The sequence below is a fragment of the Mya arenaria genome, chromosome 11 (genome assembly GCF_026914265.1).
Source record: "Mya arenaria isolate MELC-2E11 chromosome 11, ASM2691426v1".
Taxonomy (NCBI): Eukaryota; Metazoa; Mollusca; class Bivalvia; order Myida; family Myidae; genus Mya; species Mya arenaria.
Genome location: NC_069132.1, coordinates 11,733,626 through 11,761,606, shown reverse-complemented (window position 1 = coordinate 11,761,606; position 27,981 = coordinate 11,733,626). Strand labels below are relative to the sequence as shown.

Here is a 27,981-nt window from a genome sequence, read left to right as displayed (position 1 = left end):
GAGCACTTGCAAAAAGTAATTTCAAAATCCCTCTGTGCATTACAAAGATACAACTCATACACGGCCAACTACATATATATGTGCATTTATGCAGCATCTCAATGATCATGCACGTGACGCATCGCATTTATGAAATGAGCACATGTGCCAACTTATTTTAAAATCACTCGATACATGATAAAGGTACAACGACTATACTCGACGTGCATATTTTCAGCAATCCATAATCATAATCCTGTAAGTGGTACCTCGACCTTCGATGGAGGGAAGTAGGTCTACCCGCGACTAGTCTTTATATTTATGACCACATGTGCCAAGTATAATGAGATTTTAAAATCCCACCCTGCATGCCAAAGTTACAGCCCGGACACGGACAACCGGACGATGCGATTTTTATTATGACCATCTTTCTGGGAATAAAACACAAACATGAAGGTCAATAACTTTTCGAATGATTCTTGCCGACAGAGACATTGGGACTCTGCATCACTAGACTAGTCAGTCTACAGACAACTGAGTCCAGCATAACCTCACAACTGTGATGAGCAGCTGGTATAAAACATCATAATTGAGAGATGCTATACAAAATACGGGCCTTGCCAAGGATAACAAAACAACATCCGACATATTACATGACTTTTAATATTTTTCAATTATTAAAATGTACTTTTCTTTACAAAAGTGTATTTGACATGCTTAACAACTACTATATGCGGACATGATACATAGGGGGACAGAGAGGGCCCGAACATCGCGGTCCGGACCAGGGGAAGTAACAATGATTCTTCAAAAACCACGGAGTTTCTCTTTTCACTTGTCTTTCAAAAGGGTCAAGTACTTTTTACTTTTTTTCTACAAGGCACAATCAGTCTGCATGTTCTTTAAACAATCTCCAGAAAGATATATCTTAAAGTATTCAGATTTGAAATAATCATACTTATTCAATGGTCAAAATAAATTTTTAATTATATGTGGTCTTATCTTACTCAAGATCTGTCAGAATAAACTATTTACTGAACGGCAATTTTTGAATATCTATTTTAGACTATCTATAAAAAGAGAAACAAATAGCTGCTCGTACAGAAAATCAAGGAAGAAAAATAAATAATGTTGAAACATAAAAATGTACATAAATATCACAATTAGGTTGTATGACAAAAGGAACATTAAAACAGTTCTAGTAAGAAATGAGAAGGTATATTATGTATCATGACCACTTAATGAGAGTAGTATTCAATATATGCAGACGTTCAATGACACTGACCACATCGTGTACAGACGTCCTCAATTGCCATTTTATTTTAGAAGTCATTTTGTTTATGACCTCTAATAGCCCAATAATGTTCATGTTTTCAGCAAGGATAAGAATCAGATCAGGAATTCCATGTCAAAATGATTTCATAGTAATAATTCTAGTAGTTTTTACAAGGCAAGTCTCAATAATCTTGACAATATATATATAGTGCTTAGAAAATTACTGATAATTTGAATACATCACTTTTATATAAAGCATGTTAAATACGGACTAGACGTATGTAGTAATACATGAAAATATAAGATACAGGACTATTTTTATCACAATTATGTCTCCGGATACAGGGCACTGCAGATTAATAAAGCTTTTGATATTGTTTAAGGAGTATTAGTGTGTGTTTGAAGTGAACATTGCAACAGAATGAAATACTTTGAACACAGATTATTACATAGCAAACTGAAATGAAATGTTTAATGAAGAATTCATTTCCAAAAAATAACTAACCTATCACTTGGTTGTAGTGCTAAGAATGGATGAACAAATCAAAAGTCCTTGTCACAAAATTAAAAAGAAGTCAAATCAGCTTGACAAGATCATCACAGAGGGAACGCCAACACTAATATGTTGCTTTCATCTGTCCCATTTAAATATCCTGAATATTTTTTAGAGCTATGGCCATGGTTCAAGTGTTTGCATGTTTGCAACAATGACAGTAAGGCTTGGACAAGAGCTGTATTAAAAAAATAGACAAGCTGAAAATGGAAGAATGTTGGTCAAACTAAATAGCACAGACTTTCCTTATAAACAGCACACTTTCTTGTAAGATAAATCTCCATACATAGCACATATCCTCAAATCTCTGGTAAATTACAGATTTAAACCAATTCTCAACAGATAAAAAATTGGTAAAAATTATGCATAATCAGATCCTGTAGTGTAATTTTACATCTGAAGTATACACAGGCTAACACTGAACATAAATATATGCAATTAAATACAATACAAAATGAACAATACACCTATTTGGCAACACAAGGGCTATATTATATGTCTAAATTCAATATACTAGGTCTATAAATTTACAGTATTCGGTATAACCTGTATTGCATCACTGGGTATAATACCTCTATTAAATTTGTTCTTTTCATTCTTACATCCGTGCACACATTTCATACTGCATCAACAATATGACCAAGATTGATAACAATGATATCATAAAATCTGTTAACATATTAAATGACATTAAAGTGATCAGTTACCATGTATGGTTTAAATTTACCACTTCCATTTAACATCATTAGAAACATGTATATTTATCATACAAAATCCATCTGAAGTAAATTTGTAACAAAATTTCTTGTAAATTTGTATTGATTGTATTTTCTTATAATTACTGGATGAATTATTAACAGAAAACTATGGCAACATTAACCACAAAGTCATTAGAAGAAGACTTTCGAGTATTTCCTTTGTTCACAATAAAACCCCCCTTCCCATATAATGTAAATCTGTCAAACCAATCTTAAACAGCTTATTTTAATTTAGCACATTTTCAACCAGCAGCACATAGAACATATCAAAATCTTGTAATCTGAAGTGCTGTCCAGCACTTTACTGGTATAACATGACTGGCTAACATGAACATCTCACTGGCTGTTTGCAGCATATGGTAATTAATGTAAGTGAGCGACACAAGGTGTTTTAATATGCAAGTCGTAAGATGTTACGAGCTGCTGGACATCGATGGGAGGACAATTCTGTACACAGTCTTGTGGGTCAGTGCTGGTGGCTTGCCTTTGTGTCGTCACTATTCACACAGTAATCAATTCATTTAATCACTGGCTTCATATGTACACATGTTAATTTGAAGATCCTAGAAGCTATCCAAATGTGTATATCATACAAACACTTTAGCTAAAGCGTCTGCCCCTGCACTTGCAATGTACGGCTTTGCTGGGTGAAATGCAACTGCATGTATTGACTCATCAAATTTCTTTCTATGTGCAGTTATTTCTTGTACACATGTTTTACTATCTAAGTTCCACAGTCTTATTGAACAGTCATGACCTGAAAACACAAGGATGGAATTGTTAATCATAAAACCCATGAAACCAGGTTCGCATTAGTTTGACAAAGAAAACTGTTATTCATGTATGTATGTGGTAACATTCAAATGAAATCTCTTGCGCATTAAGATCCACCAAGTTATAACAGTACACCAACCTAATACATCATATATCAACCATTAGGACTTTTTTTCATTTTAAGAAATACTGTCCACAAGATTTTTTTTTGTTTAAATCAACAATTTTTAATTTGTGTCAGTCTACTTTCGATGAAGTTCGACTTTCAAGTCATTTAAACATCAAAGGGAAAAACGATCATGATTCTGTAATTTAATATTGTCAAATTAATGTCAAAAACTTCATTTTTTGGTTTCCTTAAATGTCTGTTACTTTTCCCTCTGATTTCTATATTACTAGTACAAGTGATTACGGTATACATAAATGAAAACAAATCTTGCATTTACCCCTACATGTAGCTAATAAGGGGTTAGATTTGAAATAATGTAAGTACAAATACTTAAAAGTAACATACTCCCTGATAATAAATACAGCCCATTTGGATCTACTGCTAAACATGTGACAGCGTCTAGATGAGCGACCATTGAGTGGATCATTTTACCTGAAATACAACAGAGTTACAGAATTATAATAATAACGGTAACAATATAGAATATAATCTTCACAAAGTGAATTTGACAGTTCAATAAATATCATGGAAGGCAAAAGAAATATATCATAATTTACTATCAGGAAGCAATTTGATCAACATTTTCAACTATACAAAGCCTATGCTTCATTGAAAATGACAGATATAAGCATTTAATTTGAAAGTTCATGTGGAAGTTTGTGATATTAGTTACCAGTGTTAATGTCAAAGAATCTTATATGCCTATCCTCGTGCGCTGTAATGGTGACAGGCAGGGTCGGGTGGTTCACAATACAGTTGATCTGATTGTTAGAACCAGCCTCTGAAATACAAGAGGAATATTTGAAATGAATTATTCATTACTAAACAGTAGTATATTAATTCAGTCCCTCTGGAAGTTTATCATATTTTCTACCTGAACCTCTGTGGCCATTTGACTATAAGTATCAATATCATTAACTTTATGGGTAACTTATGTGTAAGCCCTCTGATTGACCATTTTCTAATGCAACGACTTTACAATGAAAGGCTGTTGTACATGGGATCCCTTTGAGAATATTTCCTTCTGCCATGGTATATTTACCTGTGTTTTGTTTGGTTTCTAGTGTGAGGACCTGTTTGCTGGTCTCCAGGTCAAATAGGTAAGTGTTGGCTGAGGTATAGGCGGCCACCATCTGTCCAGGGTCACACCGCACAAAGTCAACTGATGTCGGCACTCCATCCTCTGTAGGGGAAAAGTGGTTTGTTTCAAATGATTCTAATACGGCTTTAAATACACTGGCTGAATAAATGTAAACACTGACTGGTTCTCATATGGCTCTAGAAACAGCTAATAAAGAATAAATTTTAAACATTATACCATGCTACAAGGAAGTTTCTCTCATGATCATAGTTGCATTGATATGTTAAATAATTGAGATGAATAACATGTGATAATCAAACGTATTAAAGGGACTGTGTCACAGATTGGCACCAAAAAAAGTTTTTTTCTGTAACGAATCTCAGGACAATTATCTAATAGAATGTGTTACGCTTTGATATCATAATTGTAAAGAAAGTACCTAAATGTAAAAAAAAAATTGTGTCGGAGACAATGTTCGAAGTCCAGCGTCTTACTCAATGAGCTACAAAGGCTCATTCTTATCGGGTGACATAATTAAGCTATACACCTACCTCGGTAATATCACGTGATAACACCAACTAGCCAATCACGCATAAGGAATGAATTCTACCTGGTAGACATACCCAGTAATCTTTTTTTAATGGAAAAATACGAAATAACTGCTAAACTTAAATAAATTGTAAACTATGTGGTACTTCAGTTAGTAAGTTTCAATGCATTGTACACATTGATGCCATGTTTATGTCAGTTTTTTACATTTTTTCCCCCCGCTATTTTATCATTAGTGAGACAGCCCCTTTAAAGTCATTTTAGAAAATTGTTTTTTTCCTAGTTTTTATCCAGCATTAAGATTGTGATTATACCGAAAATAAATACTTGGTATTTTTTACACATCTTTCCACTAAATTTTCAACAGCCAGCAAAGTCCTGGCAAGTCTAAAAACGATTTGTGCATAACTAGCCAGACACAGTCACATTGCAATAGTAACCCATGGTGTTAGATAATCCAAAATATTTCATGATCAATAATCAAATCAAAATGGACTTCTATAATCAATGATCAAACAGTGTATTTCCAAACTATATATTACTTCTAAAATATCATTGAGTTTATTATAAATATTTAATTGGCTACAAAATGGAATGACAGAAGTATCAAATGAAAGGATTTTGTGGTACATTCACAGCACCAGCTTGGATATATCATGTTATCCCTCTACAACTGATATGGTACACATGCATTTTATGTTTTTAAGTAGAATAATTATGCTTGATAAAAATGGATGATGACAGTTGTTTGTTGCTGATATTCCGCATCCATGGAGGATGATTTCATTATATTTGATGATTGCACAATCAAATTTAACTTCAATGGGGAAACAATCTCAGTTCTGAAAGAAATTTGTTTCAGTGGACTGAAATCAAGCACTTACCACTGTCAACAGTGAAGGTGTTGAGGAGCGGTGACTTTGTTCCTGGGCTCCATAGCCTCACTGTTCCATCTGCGGAGCATGAGAGAAGCTGGGTCTTTGTGTTGTGTATTGACAGCCCACATACAGCATCCGTGTGGGCTATCATGGTGTCTTGTAACACATTTGAATCTATAAAATAAGAACATACCAGTCATTATTTCCAAGTTATACAGCACATTCAGATAGCACTTTATATATATTTAAAATTCAATTTAATTCTGTGAGCTTTTAACCATTTTTGTCTCATTCAGTGCTCATTGAATCTGCTTATCTACAAAATTAAATATCTTGAGGATGAAATACAACATTGAGTGTAACTTCAATAGAGATCCCTGGTATACAATTCCAGGCTAGAGAAAACAGGTAATCCTTAAGGTAGGTCTGTCACCTGGACATAGGAATGGATAAATTGTCATGAGCTTTTTTCCTTATCATCATTGTTTATTGTGATGCATTTACAAAGCTGATTTTAAGCTTTCATGTCCTATGTTCAAACAAGAGCTGTCACAGAAGTGAGGAATGCCCCCAGTGTCATCAGTTCAATGGATTATGCAATAACAAATATGCCTACATTCAGAAACAGCTATCATAAACTTAAGGCATATGCCATCCCCCATGATGCAAGATGTCAAGTGTGGAGGAGTGATGCAATAAAAGGGTCTTGCATCAGACATGTCTTCTCTATGTACCAAACACACGTTCCAATTAATTTTAAAATCCTCAGTGCATGACAAAGTAACAGTCCTTACACAACCAACTACACTGTATATGCATATATGCAGCATTACATAATGATTAAACTCCAATGTGATCTTCTTTGAGATAGGGTCGTGGGTCTTAAAGGCGACACATCATTTTTATGTACTGAACACATGTGCCAAGTAATTCTAAAATCCCTCCCTCCATATCAGTCACAGCTAAGACACGACAAACTATACCCTATGTGCATATGTGCAGAATACCATAATGATTAAAACTCTAGGTGTGAACTTGAGCTTTGAGGTTGGGTCGTGGGTCTTGCCCGTGACACTTAGCATTTACGTAAAGAAGACATGTGACAGGTAATTTTTAAAATCCTCACCACATTATAAAATTTACATGGAAAACCGGGCAGACTGACAAGGCTCTTTTAATATGCCCTCCTTCTGGGGCATAAACAATCATAGAATCCTAAGAGCAATTTCATACCTAGATTTTTCAACAGCCCAATACAACTGCTGAAAAAAACTCTGTACAAAATTGTTCCTTGGTTTCTTGATGAAACAGCCCACAGATGCTTCCATATAAGATTATTTAGATTATTTTTACAAAGTCAAGGGACCTAACTCTTAAGCTGGATTGAAATGTAACAAAAACAGCAGGGGCACAACATGGAGTTTCATATGTGCAGGTGCAATTATTTTGAGCTAATTTTTTTTGTGACAATACAAACACTCTTTTATAGCCCCATATATATATATATATATATATATATATATATATATATATATATATATATATACAGCATAACTGTAACGATTAAAATCTCTTTCAATCATGCTGGTACATACCGAAGGAGTCATATGGGTCAATATTGGAGCTGGGTATGTTCCAGCAGCGGATGGTGGAGTCAAGACCCCCGCTATAACACTGCTCCCCAGACCCGCTCACTGCCAAGCACAGCACTGGACCCACATGCGCTCGAAATGTGTACACTGGCTCAACATCTAAGGAAGCTGCCCTATAGACAAATATAGGAGTGTTAAGAAATATCGCAGCTTTGCCTACAGTTAAAAGCCACATACTAAATCATTATCATCAACAACTCATCCTTCATGTCTTCATGTGGTAAATAAGAAAAATGAGTCTGACTTTAAGATGAGTAAAATAGTACAATGCTATAATTAGCTTATCATGACATCATTAATGACAAATAATCTTTATCTATGAGCTCTTACTTCTTAGCTGGCACAGTTTTCTGTAGGTTCCAGAGTTTGAGTGTATGGTCCTCGGAGCCCGTGATGAGAACCGGTTCTGTTGGATGGAAGGCTAGTGTGCGCACACCGTCAAAATGGCTCCGTAACGTGTACTTGGCATTCCATGTCTTCCGAAACACCTCTGTCGGGGCTGAGATCTAAAATAAACTGTATTTCATGAGAGAAAATCATAGAACATATTCTAATCAACAACTTTTTTAAGGGTTCAAATCTTTTATGTGTACATGTTCTGGGAAAATTATACCTACTTCAGAAACATCCCTTTCTGTTACTTATTTTAAAAATTGCAGACAACTAGAATTAAAGAACAAGCCAAGTAACTTTTATACAAGCAACCAATCTGTTTCGAAATTTTTCCATAGATATATAACTCACATCATAGTTGCCAGGGTCGGCGTCATTGCTGACTGTGATTTCTGCGAGTTCTCCGAGGCCGACGCCTATGGCTGCCTCAAGGTCTTCCTCGGTATTAGACTGGATCCTACTGCCTGCGGGCACACCTCCTCCACTGGACACACCGCCTGAAACATTACTGGACACTGTATCAACTGTAACATCATCTTACATACAACAATCAAATATGCAAATACAGAAGTCATAAGCGATAAGAATGAATATACTACTAGTAAAAGGTATTAACTAATGTTTTTTTCTCAAAGACGATTAATCTTTTTAAGTTACTAATAATGAATAAGTTTTGTTCAAACTGCTATATTTATAATCGAAAACATCCTATTAAGTGCAGTGAAAGAAAGGTAATATACTTAATTGTAAGGAGGTGCATTACATATTTGCAATATCACTTGAAGCCCTATGCAAAGACATAAAACAGCCAAAAATAAATAATCAGCAAATGAGATCTTTATACAGCAAAATTATCTCAGCTAATGAAACTGTTTAAAGTAAAAGCACACAAATATTTATTCACATTGCACACAGGTGTATATTTAAGGAAGCAGTACCACAGTGTCAGACAGAATACTGGTATATGACAGAGATAGACAATATGAAGTCTTGAAGGGGGTTAAGCGATGCTTTCTGGGATGCATCAAATCCTTTGTGAAAATAAGAATAAAAGACAAGCTAGTATGTTTAAGGCTGATCTAGTCACAGATGCATTATGTAAGGCATGCACATATCAAGGATTCTGCACATGGTCTCGACCTGTGTCAGTAGCAGGTGAGAGACACATACTGTAAGCTTGGTAACTGAAATATAGCCATCTCGAGACCACTCTACAACACTTTCCCCTTTTTTGTCATCAACAGTAACAGAGGCTGCTTAGAAAATATCAGCCCTATGCAACTCCAGGCATTTCAACTGTGAATTATTACTTGATACTATTGTGCTTACTTATTTTCTGGAACTAGAACTATTAGTCATACATAAGCAATGTGACAAAGGAAAACAGTGCCAAAAATTAGCTGCTCATTTTGCTTTATCAGACTCCTGTTATAACCTGCTCACATTTCAAGCTATCATAAATTATCACAAACCATGCTGCTATATGTTGTAAATGGATTTGTTATCATTTAAGCAATATAATGAAACAGCTATATCACACAGTATGCATGCACAGTTGCCCTTGTCTTCACTACAGGTATTTTACTAGGACTCACTTTGAACATGCCTTCCATATTTTGTTATATTTTCACCAGTAACAATTCAGTCATAATTAATCACCAATAAGCTACTTGCCATTAAATATGTTATTATTTGCTGTGCTGACTATGTTTCTACCAATGCATAAATTTATAAATATAATTGTACAAATATTACAACTTATCCCCTCTGTTAAAAAAATAACTCTTAAAATAAATGTATTTTTGTTTAGTATGGACATCATCATTGCTATCTTTTCAAATGGGTATGCGAATCACCAAACCTAAAGCTAGGTGTAAATAATCGGACAACTTGAGTGACTAATGACCTAGCCCCACACACATATATTGCCCCGTGCCTGCCCCACCGTAGCATACCGAAGTTGTCGACATCGCCTGCCTGTGTCATGGAGGAGCTTGCTGCCCCGGCAGGAGAGGAGGATAAATCTTCCCCATCACTCAGATTAGCCAACATGGCCTGCAGTGTGGAGCGCTTTGGCCCTGCAATCACAGCATTTGTGCCCTTGGTCAGCTAGATGCAACAACACTTAGCCATACCAACATGCGTGCCATCATACTCCCATTAAATCTACAGCCTTTCTTACTAGTACTTAAACAAGCAATTAATTGCAGTAATAGTTAATTTTAAGGTACTTACTTATAGTTAAATTACAACAACATACTTTTGCCGGTTAAGAACTTTACTAACAAGCAAATTCATATCGTTTCTATAAATTGTCATCTTCAATTAAAATTCACCTGCAAAATATCATGAAACAAAGTTCCAAAAACCCCAACAATGTTAAAAGTAGATTGAAATCAACAGAAAAAGCAACTAGAATGCATGCACTATGTAGAGAATGGCTTCAACCATTACTTCACAACAATCAAAGCACAATACTAGCTACTCAACTGCAATGAAATTTCACATTTTTGGATTCCAGTTAAAAAATGTTTTAAAATGAAAGAAAAAAGTTATGGTACTTTCATTGCAGTCCCGCTCACCGCACAATAATCAGGGCATCAAAAATGCAAATATTCAAACAATGCCTTTACTGTTCTGCAAATGCACAAAAATGAAATATTAAACTTGTCAAAACAATGCTTTGGCACCTGAGAAAAGCGGGATACATAATTGTGACCACACTTCCTGCATAAACATGGGCCACTTACTTGTTTTCTTCCCCTTCCTGTCTTTTTTGTACTCCTCTTTTAGTTTTGATATTAGCTGTTGGTCAACGCCCCATTCTTCATTGGGAGAGCCGAGATCTTTCTTAGCTGTGTACAAAAAGTAACACGCTTTCTTACCACCTGTATATTATGACTACTTAATCACAGGATCAAATCTTTTCAAGGGTTTCAGGTCAGGTAGATTAGGGAATTAAGGAAATCTGTGTTTCATATGTACTTGCAGGTAAAACTAACAAACTTGTATAAATTCAATGTTGCCATTAATATTAATCAAAGAAATTCTTTGTGTTGTAGAAAATGAGTATAAAAAAAAGAAAAATATACAGGAAAAATATACAGGAAGTCTGATAGAAGAGAGGAAACCTATTTTCTGTGTTTGAGGCACGCCTTTGCTAAAAGATCTGCAGAACAAGTCCTATTTGGATACCCCCACACACAGATGAACACACAGAGTAGATCACTGCACTGCAAACACACCCGGTGTTGAATCTATACAGCTGATTGTTCTTACTGACTTATACTCCATACTAATAATCAATCTATACAGAACTTGAATTAACTATTTAACTGTAAACATAATAACAACTGAAAGATTATCCCAGAGAAATCAGGGATTTACTTCTTCACCTGTCTATTATATTTTGATTTTTTTTCTTATCAGACAAAATTTACACTTGTTTAGTAAAGCTACTATTTTAAACAATTTGTAAAAATTGTGCAAACACGCCATGTTAACATTTGTCACAGTCAAAACTATCTATTGTGAGTGTAGGCAAGTCCCATTACTCCGTAGAAAAAGGCAACGCTGTAAAAGTGTGTGAATGTGAATGTTAATGTAACGATCAGTGTGTACCTGCTTCAGCCTCATCTAATTCATCATCAATATCATCGTCCTCATCTTCTGAAACCAAACCCTGCTGTAATAACCTGCATTTTTGTACACCATTTGCCATTGTTCTAACTCTAACCATTTTTGTATATCATTTTCTATTGCTCTAACTCTAACCAAAAGTTCAAATTATAGAATAAGTGTACAGTTTCATTTTGTTCAAAGTATAAGTGTACTGTTTCATTTTGTTGAAAGTATGCATCTAAAACAGGCATGTTATACATTTACATGAACTATGTATACATATCAGGCAATATTTTTTTTATTCATTACTTCCTAATAATGTGATAAAACATAACAATGAACTGTTTTCTGCAATCCTTTAATGGCTAAGAACTTGGTACAACTCTTGTTTGGTTTAAGATATTCTTATTATCTTCATTTGTTGTTCAACAAATAAAATACAGATAACTGATAAAGTCTGATCATATAAATTACTTATTTTTATAAAGAAAATTCAGAACTTAAATTCATAAGAGTTGCATGTGTTTCTAAAGCACTTTAAGGATCTGCAGAAACCTGGGAGTATGTGTGTCACTGTGTATCATTCACATAGACCTATATTACAAGGAAAATCTGCCACTTTCTACACGTGATGTGGAGGAACAAGAATAAGGAAGTGACTATTTCGCTCAGATAAACACCACCAAAACTATACCTACACACCTATCTAGGCAAACAACATGAACACCACACCACCAACTGTCCTCAACTCTTGCCAATTCAGAAAACGTGTAACATATTACAGAGAAACAGTTACCAAACAAAAGCTGTCACAGACTGAGACAGTGAGCTCGACTATTCCACAGCCTTATAGTTTAAGGCTATGAATGTTTTGGTAAAACATGCATTGATCACTTTTAAAAGGAATCTCATCTTTTCCTGAATTTCTATTTAAAGCTGAGTAATGAATGTCCATAATTTGCATTACAGTAAAACTGCGATCGCTCGAGGTCGCCGGGGACCGAGCCTAAACCTCGGGTGAACCGATGTTTCAAACGACTTGATTTTCAATTCTCCAGTCTGTTATGAAATATTTTTCAGTGTTTTTCAAGTATGAAGTAGTCTGTTTACTAAGACATCGATTATGTGTTGCGTTGTGGAAATCGCTCATATGTTCAAAGGCTGTCGTTTACTATATGTATACTAAATATATCAAATGTAAAAGAAAAATCAACAAGAAACGCCGCAATGCGACGAAACCAGGTTTTCAATGATTGACAGAAAAACTTCAGCCTGTGTCCGTTTTTCAATTTTTTTTTAGTAACAGTGACCATGACCCTAGGGACCCCCAAATGCAATCCCATGAAAGGTATCCATAAACTCTTCCTTTATACCAAGTTGGGTCAAGATATGTCAACCCTAACTTGAGTTATTCAGTTTCAACCATTTTTCTATTTTTAGTAACAGTGACCTTGACCTTGACCCAAGGGACCCCAAACACAATCCTATGAAAGGTATCCATTAACTCTTCATATAGACCAGGATTGGTCAAGATATGTCAACCCTTTCTAAAGTTATTCAGTTCCAACTGTTTTTCTATTTTTAGTAAAAGTGACCTTGATCTTGACCCAAGGGACCCCAAACACAATCCCATGAAAGGTATCCATTAACTCCTCCTATAGACCAGGATTGGTCAAGATATGTCAACCCTTTCTTAAGTTATTCAGTTCCAACTGTTTTTCTATTTTTAGTAACAGTGACCTTGACCCTAGGGACCCCAAACGCAATCCCATTAAAGGTACCCATAAACTCTTTCTATAGACCGGGTTTGGTCAAGATATGTCATCCGAACTAAAGTTATTATGTTTCAACCGTTTTTCTATTTTTAGTAACAGTGACCTTGACCTTGACCCTAGGGACCCCAAACGCAATCCCATGGAAGTACCCATAAACTCTTTCTATAGACCAAGTTTGGTCAAGATATGTCAACCCTTACTAATGTTATTCAGTTTCAACTGTTTTTCTTTTTTTAGTAACAGTGACCTTGACCCTAGGGACCCAAAACGCAATCCCATGAAAGGTATCCATAAACTCTTCCTATAGACCAAGTTTAGTCAAGATATGTCAACCCTAACTTAAGTTATTCAGTTTCAACTGTTTTTCTATTTTTAGTAACAGTGACCTTGACCCTAGGGACCCCAAACACAATCCCATGAATGGTACCCATAAACTCTTTCTATAGACCAAGCTTGGTCAAGATATGTCAACCCTTACTAAAGTTATTCAGTTTCAACTGTTTTTCTATTTATAGTAACAGTGACCTTGACCTTAGGGACCCCAAACGCAATCCCATGAAAGGTCTCCATAAACTCTTCCTATAGACTAAGTTTAGTCACGATATGTCATCCCTAACTAAAGTTATTCAGTTTCAACCGTTTTTCTATTTTTAGTAACAGTGACCTTGACCTTGATCCAAGGGACCCGAAACGCAATCCCATGAAAGGTACCCATAAACTCTTTCTATAGACCAAGTTTGGTCAAAATATGTCAACCCTTACTAAAGTTATTCAGTTTCATAGGTGAGTTTGACGCCGCCCGCCCGCCCGAACAACGACGTTCGTCATTCTAATAACCAGGTTTCACTATGTGAAAACCTTGATAATAAATCAATAAATCGATTTTTTTTTACAAAATGGCCATATTGCAAAGCAAAGTGACAAAAAGGAATTCTTTTCAGAGATTCTGATGTTGGATCGATATGGTAGCGTTTATTCATATTTTTATTACTCATTTACATTTCTCACAATTAACTTCTCATAATTATCTTGTAAAATGCCCATATCAACTAATATCGGTCATGCGTTAATAGTGTTAAACGTTTTTTCACATCTTATCAATTGCCTTTAAACTGTCATTGCAATTTTTATAACTTGCGAAAATTTTAATACCTAGCAATTCATTGTTTATTTTGGAACACGCGGTCGGGAAAAAGTGTGAAATTATGACCGTAAGGTTTTGTCCATGATTTGTGTACTTGCGACCGAGAATATTGCTCGACTCCTCTACATAATTAGGATTCGATGCAGGGTAGGTATATTTTATATGAAAATAGAAGGAAAAAAGTTCGGGACCAAGCTCCGACCTCCAGGGAATGCCGGTTCTCAAACGACAGCTTGTTCTAACGACCGCAGTTTTACTGTATATGCAAAATACAGTTTTCTCCCACATGAAAAGGTAAATATCAAGGTAACATCGCCATAATTTTGATTATTTTACCCAACCTCTTACTGTTAAAAACCTAGATCTCATAATTCACATGCTCTCTTTTGTGTTCCAACATGAAGACACCATGTTTTACACATTTCGCTGTGACATTGGTGTCAAAATAAACTATACCCTAACATTAAGAACATAACTTGATTATGACGTCCGAAGACATGAGAAATACCAAAAAATAAATGAAGAGAAACAACTGAACCTTTTTGCAAATATTTGTTATGTAAATTGGATTGTAGCAGGTAATTCTTAATCAAAGCAACAGAACTGTTTACTCATTCAAAATACAGGAAATTGCACCATTTTGTAAAAAATAAAATTAGTTGCCGGAGGGTTGGGGCAACCCTGTTTGAACCCTCCCCTCCATACACGCTTTATATTTCTGGCGGGAACATGTGTGTAAAGATTAATTGCAATACATGATGTACTTGGTGAGATATTGTCTAACATGCACAAACATGCAAAACCTTAACCAACATGTGGTGCCGACGCTAAGGTGAGTAGTATTGCTCTCCTTGTTCTTTGAATAGTTGTCCTTAACTTCAGGGGAACTACATGTACAACAAATATTTCTGTGGTAACTGTAACTGATGTCAGTTGATGATAACATCATATAACAGTGATGCTGTAGAACAGTATGTTTTTAAACTTTTGAATTACAATCTTTTTCAATACTGAAAACTTCCTTTGAACCTATTACATGTTGTAATAAAGATTTGCTAACATCTAAAGCACTGCCATTTGAGGCTGTTTTGGCAAGGAAGTACAGGACAAGTGTGGTTGGGCCTAAAAAAAAAAAACTTTTGGTTCGGGTTACCCGACCCTACCTTCGGAATAGGCGCCGACCCTACCATTTTTATAGTCAGTTTGAAAAAAATATATGAAAAACCAAAAAAAAAAAAAAAAAAAAAATTCTTTTTTTTTTTAAATTGCTTTTCAATGATGTAGTTTAAAACCTTAAATGCTTATACAGAAGATAATTTTAACACTATTCTCCAATGATGAAAATAACATTCTTATATAAAGCCTAATAAAAAAATAAAAAAAATAAATAAAAAAAAGCCTACCTACCCTACCTATTTTTGAAAAGGATGTAACCCTTACCAAACAAATTTTTTTTTAGGCCTTGTGGTGTGTTGGACTGTACAGTAAAGACTCACCCCACTCTGGTCCGTCTCCATGGCTCTGCGCCTCGCCTGCCCCCTCAGCTGTCTCATTTACAAGGAAGTCAAATTCAGCAAGCACCTCCTCTGCTTCGTCATCCACCCCTGCCATACCCTCAATACCTGCAGTCTACATGGGAACAGAAAGATGGTTACAAGGCACATATATCACAAACATTAGTGATATAAGGTAACCAACTATTCAGCAAGATCATCCACAGCAATATGTTAAAAATCTTAGAAATCAATTTCATGAATACTTTTTTGAACCCTGATCTACTTTCTTTTATAGCTTGAAAGCATGACTTGTGAAAAAGAACCCCAACAAATTTAATGCAGGAATCCCACATATTGATTTTAAGTACACATGATAAAGCACTATTTTAGCTTATGCAGAGGGCTACAGTTGGAGCTAACCTTGATTTTACCACGGCTTGTTTTCTCAATTCGTTCATCAGCCTCATCATCACCCGCCATTCCATCTTCATTCTCATCACTGAAGCAGAGTACAAGCCAATGTAAACTTAAGAATAGCTAGTCTAGGCTACCAACACATGCACAATACTGCCATAAAGTTTCCATATGATATCTTGCAGAGAACAAGAGTAAATTGAAGATCAATGTATGAACAAGCATTGTATTTTAATTTTTCCCACAAGTCAATATACAGAATGCAAAATAAAGCAAGTCAATACAGAAGAGGCAGAAATTATGCCCAGCACTCACTGCCAATAATATTTATTAACACATGTGAATACAGATGAGGTCTACGTTTCAAATTCAATGAAGATAATGATGATATGGATGAAATGAACAGCAACAGACACACACAAAACTGGTGCATACCTTAGATTTTCATCATCATCATCATCATCATCGACAACATTTTCATTGGAAAGGAAATCAAAAGTAGCGAGTACGGAGGCCTCACTTTCCATGAGAGCGCCCTCTACAAGGGAGGTAGGCATCTTTCCTGAGCCTCTGTCAACAGAAACACACACATGCAGACGATAAGATACATGCACTTGCCTACACTGAAAGAGCAACCTTAAATAGCTATACAAGTAGGATTTAAAGGCATTGTTTTCTGATTAACATTCCATGGAATCCTAAAAGATACACTTCAAATGTCTAGAGTATATGCCATGCCCTTTTTTGTTCAAATTACTTCTTCTTGGGAGCTCTGGAGAATGTCACCAAATGTTTACGGTACATGCTAAAAAAGCTTTGGCCTAACTTCCTTAATGGGTTTAGACAACAACAATAATTCATTGTAGAAATCAAGATTGTTTCGCAACATTTTCGAGGATTTATACCGACATGCATAATATATTAGTGTAAGAATCACTGCATGCCAAGTTTCGTCTTTTTTTTATCAGATGTTTTGATTACATGCAGTGTTATGGCTGATTACAAAACTTCAGGCAAAAGGTCAATTTGCACTTGTTAATCAGTATATAACATACCCTTGAATCCAAAAATTTGATATGAAGACAGTGTTATGTATCCAGTACAATGCCTGATTTTTAGCTTGTTCAAAATATTCTTCTCAAGGACTAACCACTAGTTTACTTTCTACAAAAAACACCCATTTATGTATCAAAGGAATACCTAGCTTTCCCTTGATCAATGGCCCGTCGGTTGTTGAGCCCTTCCCCATTCACCAGGGCAGGTTGGGCCCCCTCCCCAGTGTCTGTCTGGGGCTGGAGGCCAAGCAGAGAACGCACACGAGCTGAACGCACATCAATTATTGTGTCAGTGTAGCCTATCTCTTGAAGATACCTGAAATCAATAAATGAAGCATGAGTATGACCATGAATTTAAGTCAACACCAAAACTGGTTTTAGGCAAATTACATTTACATATCTATGAAATGTAGTCCCATTATATGCTTAAAGAAAGTCATTTAAAGAATTGATTCCATTAAAAAAAATACAAATATTAGGTCTTTTTCCAATATTGAAATGAGACAAACTCTGTCCCACATCGTTCAATTTAACACATGTTCTTACTGTCTAAGGAGTTGTCTCCCCTGCCTCCAGGTGGCATTGGGCTGTGGGGCAGCTACAGCACTGGTCTCTATGAGCTCATCTGGAGGACAATCAAACATTAACATGAACACTATTACTGATGCAAAATTGTCACGTTAATCAATAGTCAAACCGGAAACCCCATTGTACTATTTGAAAATAACCATATGAATAAAAAAACATGTATAAATCTTTTAATTGTGTATGTAATACAATAATACAAACAATACAATGATTTATAATATGGTAAAAGCTGACAATTATATGAACATTTTAGGGTTTAAAAGTTACTTTTATATGAACCTATATTTCAAATTGGTAATACACTTCTTGTTTTGTTCATTTGATAACATATCAGTGCTAAAGCTGAAAGAAAATTGCAAAATAAGGCAACAAAATGAAACACATTTTAAGTTCAATTCCATAAATTATGTAATGCACAGTTTGACTCGTACGATGGTAATACTAATTGAATAGTGTGCATTATTACAAAATGTATGAATATATCATACGCTTTACTAGTTGTTTAATTGTTTTTCAGCTGATTTTGAATTTCTGTGATACTTCATACATTTCTGACCCATTGATATATTTATTTTATATTTTGTAAACTGAATTCCTTCGAAATAATTGTGCTCATATCCTTGGCAAATATACAGCATAGAATATGTATCAACACAGATTCTAGGAGTAAAATTTAGATTGTTGCAGACATGATGATGCCAACGATGGATGATTAGTTGATTCTACTTGATAATCATTACACCACATTAGAGTATAACACATGCAATTGGCTTTCACGCTCCATTTTTTCAGCATTTACTGCTGTTTTAAAACACATGAACTGTTTAAAAAAACACACACTATATATTGCGGAAATTTGCAATAAAGGATGTTGTTTGCTTTTATGTAATAAATGGTTTTAATCTGACACATTTTTAAATTTGCTTGAAAATTATCATCTTAAAAAGCAATCATTTATAACAAATATGAAAGTTTATTTGTTACAGACTGAGACATTAGATACCTTTGTTTTCTTTATCAAATGATGGTGGTTTCAAGTCATCGGGATTCAATTCTGATCCATATTTCAGTTTGTGATACTTGCTCCTGTAAACAGTTTATTTATTTTTTTACAAATATTGAAACTAAGTAAAACATATTAACACTGGCATACATAATAACAACAAGCATCAAACAGAAATTCTATTCAGAAAGTAGAATGTTTAAGAAGGCAGTCTCATGTGCAATTGACAATGATATAATCAGTTTAAAGTTCATCTCCCAAAATCTTACTCGCATAAAACATAGTATCCTCTAAAAATACTGTCTTTTCCTTTACATAACTTCCAAGCACTGTCAGCAAATTAAGTGTAGAATTATCACACCAGAACCATCTAACTGGTTTTTGTTTTTTTATTTAGCTCATGTATGTTCCTGTTTATTTCAATGTACCGTGTCCCAATTCTTAGTACAATAATAAGTAACATGTAGCTGAAAGGACACATTTCATTTTATATACGAACCTTTCCTGCTTCAAGGCAAACTCCAGCATTTTGATTCTTCTGACTAAATCCTGTTTTAAGTTTTCTTGTCCTTTTCGTTCTCCTTGCAGAAATGCTATTCTTGCCTGAAAGGAAAAAAACTCATATTTTTCAAAACCACATAAACATTTGCATGGGAAATGTACTTTAAAGTTAGTTTTGTATTCATGTTCACAATTTAATTTAAAAACCAAATAAAACAATGTTAAAGCTGAAATGAAAAGAGTTTTACAGAGGTAAATGAGTTTTTTCAGGAGGTGATAGATGTTAAAGCATTAGGAAACACATTTCTAACAAAGAAATGCCCTTCCCCTTCTTTCCAGTAGTGCTAATGCACCAGTCAATTGTAACCCCCCCCCCCAGGTCTGAGGTCATACAGGGGAAAGCGGGAAAATGGGCCATTGATTTTACCTCTCTGTTGGCCCTGCAGTGCTGAGTGTATGCGAGGAATGGGCCTTACCTAAGATGTCCCCAGGGTGCGAGGATCATTTGGCAAGCATTTTACAAGTAGTTTGTCCTCGCTGGACAAGGACTTTACCTGGGATTGACTCACCTGAAAGTTTAAGTTTCCGCTATTCCCCGGACCTTGGGGCCGTGGTAGTCCAAATAATTGTACGTTGACGGATTTTTTTTAGATTTTTGATATGGCAAATCCTTCACATACAAATTATTTAGTATCAAAAGTGGGTAGTTGTTCCGATCAGGATTCCGGGTTAAAGCATATAGCGTCTATAAACTATCATAAAAACAAGAAATATTACCAGATAAAGTTATTTTATATTAGTTCCGTACACAAAAAATAAATATCCAACTTATAATTATGAGTTTGACAGCTTTTCTTCATTTCATTCTGTCAAAACATAACGATATATACATGAAGGGCACCTGCAAGGCTTCATAGCACAGTTTTAAACCGCTTGGAACATTTCGGCCATGGCCGAGTTGTTACAATTGTATAATGAGGTCTATCTAAGCTTTGTCAGAGGAGGCCGAGTTATTACGATTGTATCGAGTTGTTCCCCTTCGCATAATTGTTGTCTGTGTCAGTCAACTTTTGTTTTATTGGAAAGGTAAACAACTTGTTTTAATGCATTAAATGCTTGTTTAGTGCAAAATAACATTTCACTTACATGGTAAAATATGAATATAACTCTTTATGATCAATTTCAACCATAAAATACTTCACTTAAAACAATTTCAACATTTTTAAAACACCCCCGTATTTTTGCACATTCCCGTTAAGACGTTAGGGATTGGAAGAATCCCGTATAACACGTCTATTATTTTAGACTAGGGGCCGTGGTTATAAAGTAAACCTGGGAGGAAAAGTGCGCCCGGTGTGGGGCTCGAACCCACGACCGCCGGAACACTAGCACGGCGCTCTAACCAACTGAGCTAACCGGGCGGCTGGTTCTAACCCACACACACTACACTCCTCCCCCCATTAACCTTTAAGGCCGACGGAGGCACTCCTGCCGTTGACCGCTGCCACCAGTAAAGTAAACCTGGGAGGAAAAGTGCGCCCGGTGTGGGGCTCGAACCCACGACCGCCGGAACACTAGCACGGCGCTCTAACCAACTGAGCTAACCGGGCGGCTGGTTCTTACCCACACACACTACACTCCTCCCCCCATTAACCTTTTAGGCCGACGGAGGCACTAATGCCGTTTACCGCTGCCACCAGTAAAGTAAACCTGGGAGGAAAAGTGCGCCCGGTGTGGGGCTCGAACCCACGACCGCCGGAACACTAGCACGGCGCTCTAACCAACTGAGCTAACCGGGCGGCTGGTTCTAACCCACACACACTACAGTTACAATTGACTGGTGCATAACTGTTTCTCAATAGTTTTTCCTATTACAGTTTAAAAACCAAATCAATTCAAACTTTATTGTTACATCATGATTAAACTTTGTTGCTCTCTTCAAATATCATGACAAGAGCTGTCATAAAGACAATGCAAGAACGAAGAATGTGAACTTTTTGACAGATGGTCCGCCATCTTGAATTTGCCAAAATGTCGGACAAAACAATAACAATAAAGAAATTGAATAAGGTGTTTTTACACTTCAATAAGTGGCTAGATTTGAATCAAACATACTTATAGAGTGTTTGCGGAACCGAGTGGATGAGATCATTATAAGAATCGGACGAAAAATAACCTGTAATTCGGCCCGTTCCACTTCCCATTGGCTTCGTTCCATTTCGAATCGAGCCCATTCTGTTTGTAAAAAGTGCAAAATGCCAGGCATTGAGTATTGTGGTCTTTGATTCGCTTCATCTTGCTGTTGTCGAGAACCCATTCCCGGCCCTCCCGACATCATCTGATTCCCCTGTCCTCCAGAAATCGACCCTGGACCTTCGTCAATCATTTTTTCTGTGCAGCCGCCATTAGAATCTGATTATTGCAGGTGGCGCTTCAGATAGAGTATGACGTCATCGTTCTGGATTTGTTTGATCAACTGTTGAACCGGTTTGATAAAAAACACACACATACGCCCAGAGCACACAGGTAAAAACGAAACCAATGCTGTTCAGGTATATGACTCCAGAATTACTAAACGCACCGAAAGAATGTTTCTTTTATACAGACAAATGTTTCACAACATTCAAGAACTGTATGTTCGTTGGTGATATGAACTATGATCTACCGCGTTAATAGAAGAGTGATCCACTAGCTTCGTAATTTATAAATAAGCCCTTACCTTACCTATACCGTTATATATGCTCATATGATATATATGTACGAATATGCGCTGTTTGGTGAAAATGGAATGGAACTACTTCTATAACAATGATTATAACAGACGGAAAGGTTTATAGGTTACTAGGTTGTAATTCATACCATACAATGTAAATCATGAAATAAGACCAGGCTGAAATGGTAACTGGGCCGAAATTACCCAAAATTAGTATCAGCTGCACCAGGACGACAAAACTGACACCCACCCACATATTGATTAACATAGTAAAATCGTTTCATATAAGTTTTACGTAACTGACGATAACATCGACAAATACATATGAGGTGAAGTTCATCCTCTAAGTCCCTACTATTCAAGACAGCATACACGATAATTAACGTTCGTTACGAGATAAATTATTACTGCATATCGTCCTGTTTGTATTCTTAACGGGTGTGCAAAAACTCAACTTGACGTAAATTCGTTGGAACTAAATCTATTTTTTCCGTTATCAAAGAAAGTCAAAGTTTAATGATTCTATATTTACACCTCAACTTCCATTCCTTAAATGAACTGCCTTGCGGCATCAATCGATCAACGCAACATCTTCGGATATGTTCGGATCGTAATTCATTGCATAACAATATACATGGAAGCTATTGATCTTGTTATTGGTTGTATTGTGTCAGCAGGTCCCGTAAAATATAGATCAACATTTTAGAAAGTGTTAGTTTATTATATTTTAAATATATTGGTGCCAGAAGTGTTTCAATTTTTACGTTTTAAAGTGATTTCAAGTGGTTGATCTTTTCCCGCGTTATTATGACGTCATTTGAAAAAATGTTTCCGGTTATAGTCGGGTCGTTCTATTTACAGAATGGGTAAGAACGGATTACTGAAAGGTTTTCTTAAATGAAATGATGTAGTTTTTTAACAATTCTTGAATGAAATAATGAACAATTGGTGTAAATGTAAGGAATGATCCTTCAATACATATCCAAAACAGAACTATTACAAGAATTTCTATACCATTATTGTTTAAGTGTATGTATTATTCTGCATTTAAATTCGATTATCAATTCATCAACATGTACAATATTTAGGTTATCAATGACATCTGCAAAACCATAAACATTTAACGTTTTTTTCACCTTAGAAACCCAATTACAACCCTTATTACAGTCATCACAGTCATCAATGGCCTGTTTATACACAGACTTAATAAACATACTTTAACTGTTGTAATATTTAAACCAGTATTTAATAATTCTAACATATCCATAAATATATAAAGGATATCTATTAAGTTCTCCTTAGGGGGGAGGGGGGATTTTGAAGGTTATGATTTTCTTAAAGCTGAAGCAAAACGCCACAAAATGAGATATTTTTTGCGCTCTGAGGGAGGTGGCATAAGTGAGTAACGGACATTTAAACTACATTGCCCTAAGTAGTTACTTTTAAGTTTTATCTGTACTATTTCTTCCATGTGTAGTGATCGTTTATGAGATAAAAGATGGTAAATCAATGTTCATAAGTTCAATGAAAGTTTTCTAATAATGCATACCGCGCGAATTGGTGTTTTAAGACTAGTCTTGAATATGAGAGTTATTTAGACATTATACCCCAACGTTTACGATTTTTCGTTTGTAGACTACGACTCTCTGTGCACCCACTCCATATTCAGACTGGTAGATACGCTAGAAATAATGTTGTTCGAAACCAAAGATATTGACTTTGTTGTAATTCCAATGACATTGAAGATGATTTTCACTTTATCTGTGTGTGTCAAGCTTTTAATGATTATAGAAAAAAAAAATATATTAAGAAATGCTATTTAACAAGACCGCCTGTATTTAAATATTTACAACTATTGCAATCAAATGATAAAATAGAGCTTATTAAACTATGTCTGTTTGTTAAAGATTCGCTTAAAGTAAGATCCACGATAATTAATGTTAGAACTTAATACTGTAATATTTGTTCATCCTCTGATTTAGATAGATGAGTTTTTTGTATTTATGTATACTTGTTAGTATTACATTGTTTGTTATTATGCATACACGTTGACATTGACTAGTATAAACATACGATGTATGTGTTGATGACGATGTACATTGTACAAGTCGAAATAAACTGTCTGTCTGTCTGTCTGTCTGTCTGTCTGTCTGGTGTTAATTACGTTACTGTTTAAATAAATAATATGTTACACAGAGTGCTTATAAAAAATAAAGTCATGTTATTTGGCTTGATGAAAAAGGTATGCCATATTTTTACGTATTAGATGATTTCATCAATAAATCCCTAAACTTTGTTATGATTGTTCTGATAACGCGTGTGCAGTTTACGTTACTTTTAGTTATATTTTGCATAATAACGACTGAATACACTTTACACTGTTTATCACTTTAGTTATACACACATCATATTCTTTCTTTTTTTAATTTGAACCAGTTATAACGTCTACGTAACCTTGATTACGTTACTTAGACAAACGATTTGAATATAATGTTCAGTTTTATGTAGAAAATGGGTTAAATCAAATAGAGTTGCAATCAATTAAATGTTAAAGCACAATAATATAAAAAGATATGTATTTGTTCAACAGAAATTGTAAAAAGGCATTTAAAATATATATTTTTAATTCATACTCGATACTGCGTGAACATTCATTAAAATGCAGTTTACAAACATAACTATAAATTGATAAATAAGCGAAAAATACTAAATTTTGTAAGATTAATTAGATTTTAAAATCATGGAACGGGCCAGGCAACTATGAAAGAGTTCATGAACAACCCAATAGTGAACAAAACTGCCCTTTTCCCTTGGCCAGTCAAGGTTCGTGGTCCTTAGAAACTGCTGATAGAATGCCTTTTAAAATCATGTGAGGATGGTACACATTTAGTTGTCGGCAATGCAACATTTCAAAGCCTACCATGAGTACCTGATTAATTCAGAAAGCTGGTTGATTACCCTGATTTATTCAAGTAAGTTGAATGCAAAAAAGAACTGCGCCAACATCCTTGATATCTGGTCCCGAAACAAGACTCCTACGGACTGGATGGCTTTTACGGGCAACAATGACTACAATGTCATGTAGACCGACTTTTCGACCAATGGAAAATTGTCAATTTTGCAGAATTGTTTTGAGACCCTGCTGTTCTAAGAGAAATATGTTAAAATCTTACAAGTTTTGAAGGTGCCAATGTTGAAATTTTCACAAGGAGGCATTGTTTTGATCCTAACAAGAGGCAGGCATTAACACGGTCGTTGTTAGATCTCCAGATGTCCTAGTGGTTTGAGTGAGGTATTCCAGTTTTTTTTATATTGGTGTAAGTAACAAGCGGCCATTTTTAATGGAAATGAAATTGATCAAAACAAAGGAGAATATTTTTGTTCAGTAATAATAGCCATTCATAGCTTCACTAGGTGTGATACTACAATGGCGCCCCTTTAAATCGTTGAAAGGGACTTAAACCAATTCCATATAGCTTCACCGTCTAAACTTTGTCAACTTCTTGAAGGAATCGAATGCTTTGTCTGCTGAATGGTTAACCAAAATATACACATTTGAACAAATTTAGATACGTCACATTCTGCAAAAAAAGAACATAGGTTCTCATGGGTTCTCTCTATACTCATATAACAGTATCAACATGAGTTGCAGAGCACCCCTTAAAATGCATGATCACCAGGTCAACTATCAGGTCAACTATCAGTTGTACGTCTGGCAACACTTCAGTATAAATTACCTACTACGACTTTGAGATATAGAATGAAATGGTTGGATAAAAGGGTCAAGTGGTATAGAAAACGTGTGGACATGTGTTAAAATTGTTTCAGAAGAAGTTATTAAAGATGCAAACTTTCTCTCAAACAAGATTTACCACAATTACTAATTTTGTTTTAATATTAAAAAAAGATAAATAAATGTCGAAAACAATGGTTCTTATTAAGGATACCGAGCTTAATTTGAAAGAAATGAGCATAAAACACGGTATTTCTACGTTATGAGACTATAGTAGACCACAATAAATCTTTTAGCATTCACCAATCAGTATATAATTTTGCGCTTTCTGCTATTAAATACAGGGTTACAATCTTGTTATCAGTAATTAATATTTTCCATAAATGCATTATTTAGTGAGTACTTAAAGGTTTATTTGTCAAAATGGATGTTTGTTATAAATGTGTATGTATTGATTTTGAATAAGAGTGTCACTTAATAAGTTTGTGTAATAAAAGAGACGATGACGAAGTGGAGCTTCATAACATGACTGACATCGTATTTGAGGACGAATCTGATACAGACTAAGGCAGGATGTTGCTATATTACGAGCATTTTGGTTAAAGTGACACTCTTAATAAAAATCAATACACACATGTATAACAAACATAGATTTTGAGTGATAAACCTTTTACTATCTGCTCAATAATAGATTTTGGGAAAACATATTTACTGACAACACGATTGTAACATTTAATATATTAACACTAGTGATGAAACGATTATCGAGTACATTCGATTAATAAGTCGCTGATAATGCTATGTCGGGGACAATCGATAGTGAATGTCAAAAATCGATGTCGCTTATGTTATTCCGGTAATTACATATTTTTTTTGTTTTGTGGTAAAAGACGAGTAAATGTCATTTTTTCCTTTCGGTAAATTCTCGTTGAGTTCATTTTAACAAGGGAGGTCAATCTCTTATATAAATGCGGGAATGTAAACACTTTTGCTTACTGATATTATTAACTTTCGATTATTGTCCGATAGTAAATCGAAATGCTTGGTCTGATTCGATTCGATTATCCAAAGCAAATGGAGTCCGATTATCAAACACTACTTAACACGCAGTTTTCTGAGATTTACTGTGATAAACTCACAAGGTAGAAATACAGTGTTATCTGCACCTTAATTTCACAATAAACTCGGTATCCTTCTTAAGAACAATTGTTTTCGACATTTATTAATCCCTTTTGGTTTATTAAAACATTTGTATTATTCGTGGTAAATCTTATATGGGAGTAAGAGTACATCTTTAAAAGTATTACGAACATTAAATTAGGTTACTTGACTTCATTAATTGAAGAATGTTTTTTTTTTCTTCAAAAAAATAAGTATAATGTATGATTTTGAAAACGTGTAGACGTCTTTTTCACGTAAATTATGCAAAATTTGTGATATGTATGAACATAACAATTTGTCACGTATATGTCACATAATGTAAACAAATGTCAAATTGTTTTAATGCAATGCAAGAGTACTACATGTAAAGGAATCCATTTTTTCGAGGGCGTACAGCAATTTTCTAGACTGTTATCATATTTTGTAAAATTACAATTATATTGTCCCGTTGCATGGTTAATGATATTCTTGTTAACACTGGTTACGTAAACTTCAATTGACATATGCAATAGTATTCCCGTTTAAGCATGTAACCCATTTAGGAGTGTTGTGTTATGCCTTATCCAGTTAAAATGTAAAGTCATGTGATTGAAATTTGAAGAAAAGTATTTTATATGCAGATAAGTATTTTTTCTTTATCTTGAGATTTAAAGGTCGTTCGTTTTGTTGTTACAATTCAATCTTGCATAACAGATTAGAGTTGTGATGTGCAATGT

At 35.0% G+C, this 27,981-nt stretch overlaps 1 protein-coding gene and 3 non-coding genes across 10 annotated transcripts; all 4 read right to left on the bottom strand.

Moving 5' to 3' along the window:
- Positions 1-622: 622 nt before the first annotated feature.
- Positions 623-22,098, bottom strand: LOC128207867 (striatin-3-like). Of its 7 annotated transcripts, XM_052911038.1 has the most exons (19): positions 21,835-22,098; positions 19,657-19,760; positions 19,158-19,240; positions 18,113-18,191; positions 17,712-17,882; positions 16,947-17,081; positions 16,518-16,596; positions 16,098-16,230; positions 11,683-11,730; positions 10,812-10,916; positions 10,017-10,139; positions 8,413-8,558; positions 7,999-8,174; positions 7,612-7,781; positions 6,023-6,190; positions 4,551-4,691; positions 4,182-4,289; positions 3,854-3,940; positions 623-3,322 (listed from the first exon to the last, which is right to left on the bottom strand). In XM_052911038.1, the coding sequence occupies exons 1-19, from the start codon at positions 22,042-22,044 to the stop codon at positions 3,153-3,155; spliced, it is 2,436 nt and encodes an 811-aa protein (XP_052766998.1). In that variant the 5' UTR covers positions 22,045-22,098; the 3' UTR covers positions 623-3,152. The 7 variants fall into 7 exon arrangements, with proteins under 7 accessions (XP_052766998.1, XP_052767000.1, XP_052767001.1 ...); XM_052911040.1 differs by lacking the exon at positions 10,017-10,139; XM_052911041.1 differs by lacking the exon at positions 16,947-17,081.
- Positions 21,006-21,079, bottom strand: Trnat-agu (transfer RNA threonine (anticodon AGU)). Its single transcript has one exon. It is a non-coding gene; the product is annotated as a tRNA-Thr (tRNA).
- Trnat-agu (transfer RNA threonine (anticodon AGU)) lies at positions 21,195-21,268 on the bottom strand. The gene has a single exon. It is a non-coding gene; the product is annotated as a tRNA-Thr (tRNA).
- Positions 21,384-21,457, bottom strand: Trnat-agu (transfer RNA threonine (anticodon AGU)). The gene has a single exon. It is a non-coding gene; the product is annotated as a tRNA-Thr (tRNA).
- Positions 22,099-27,981: the final 5,883 nt, after the last annotated feature.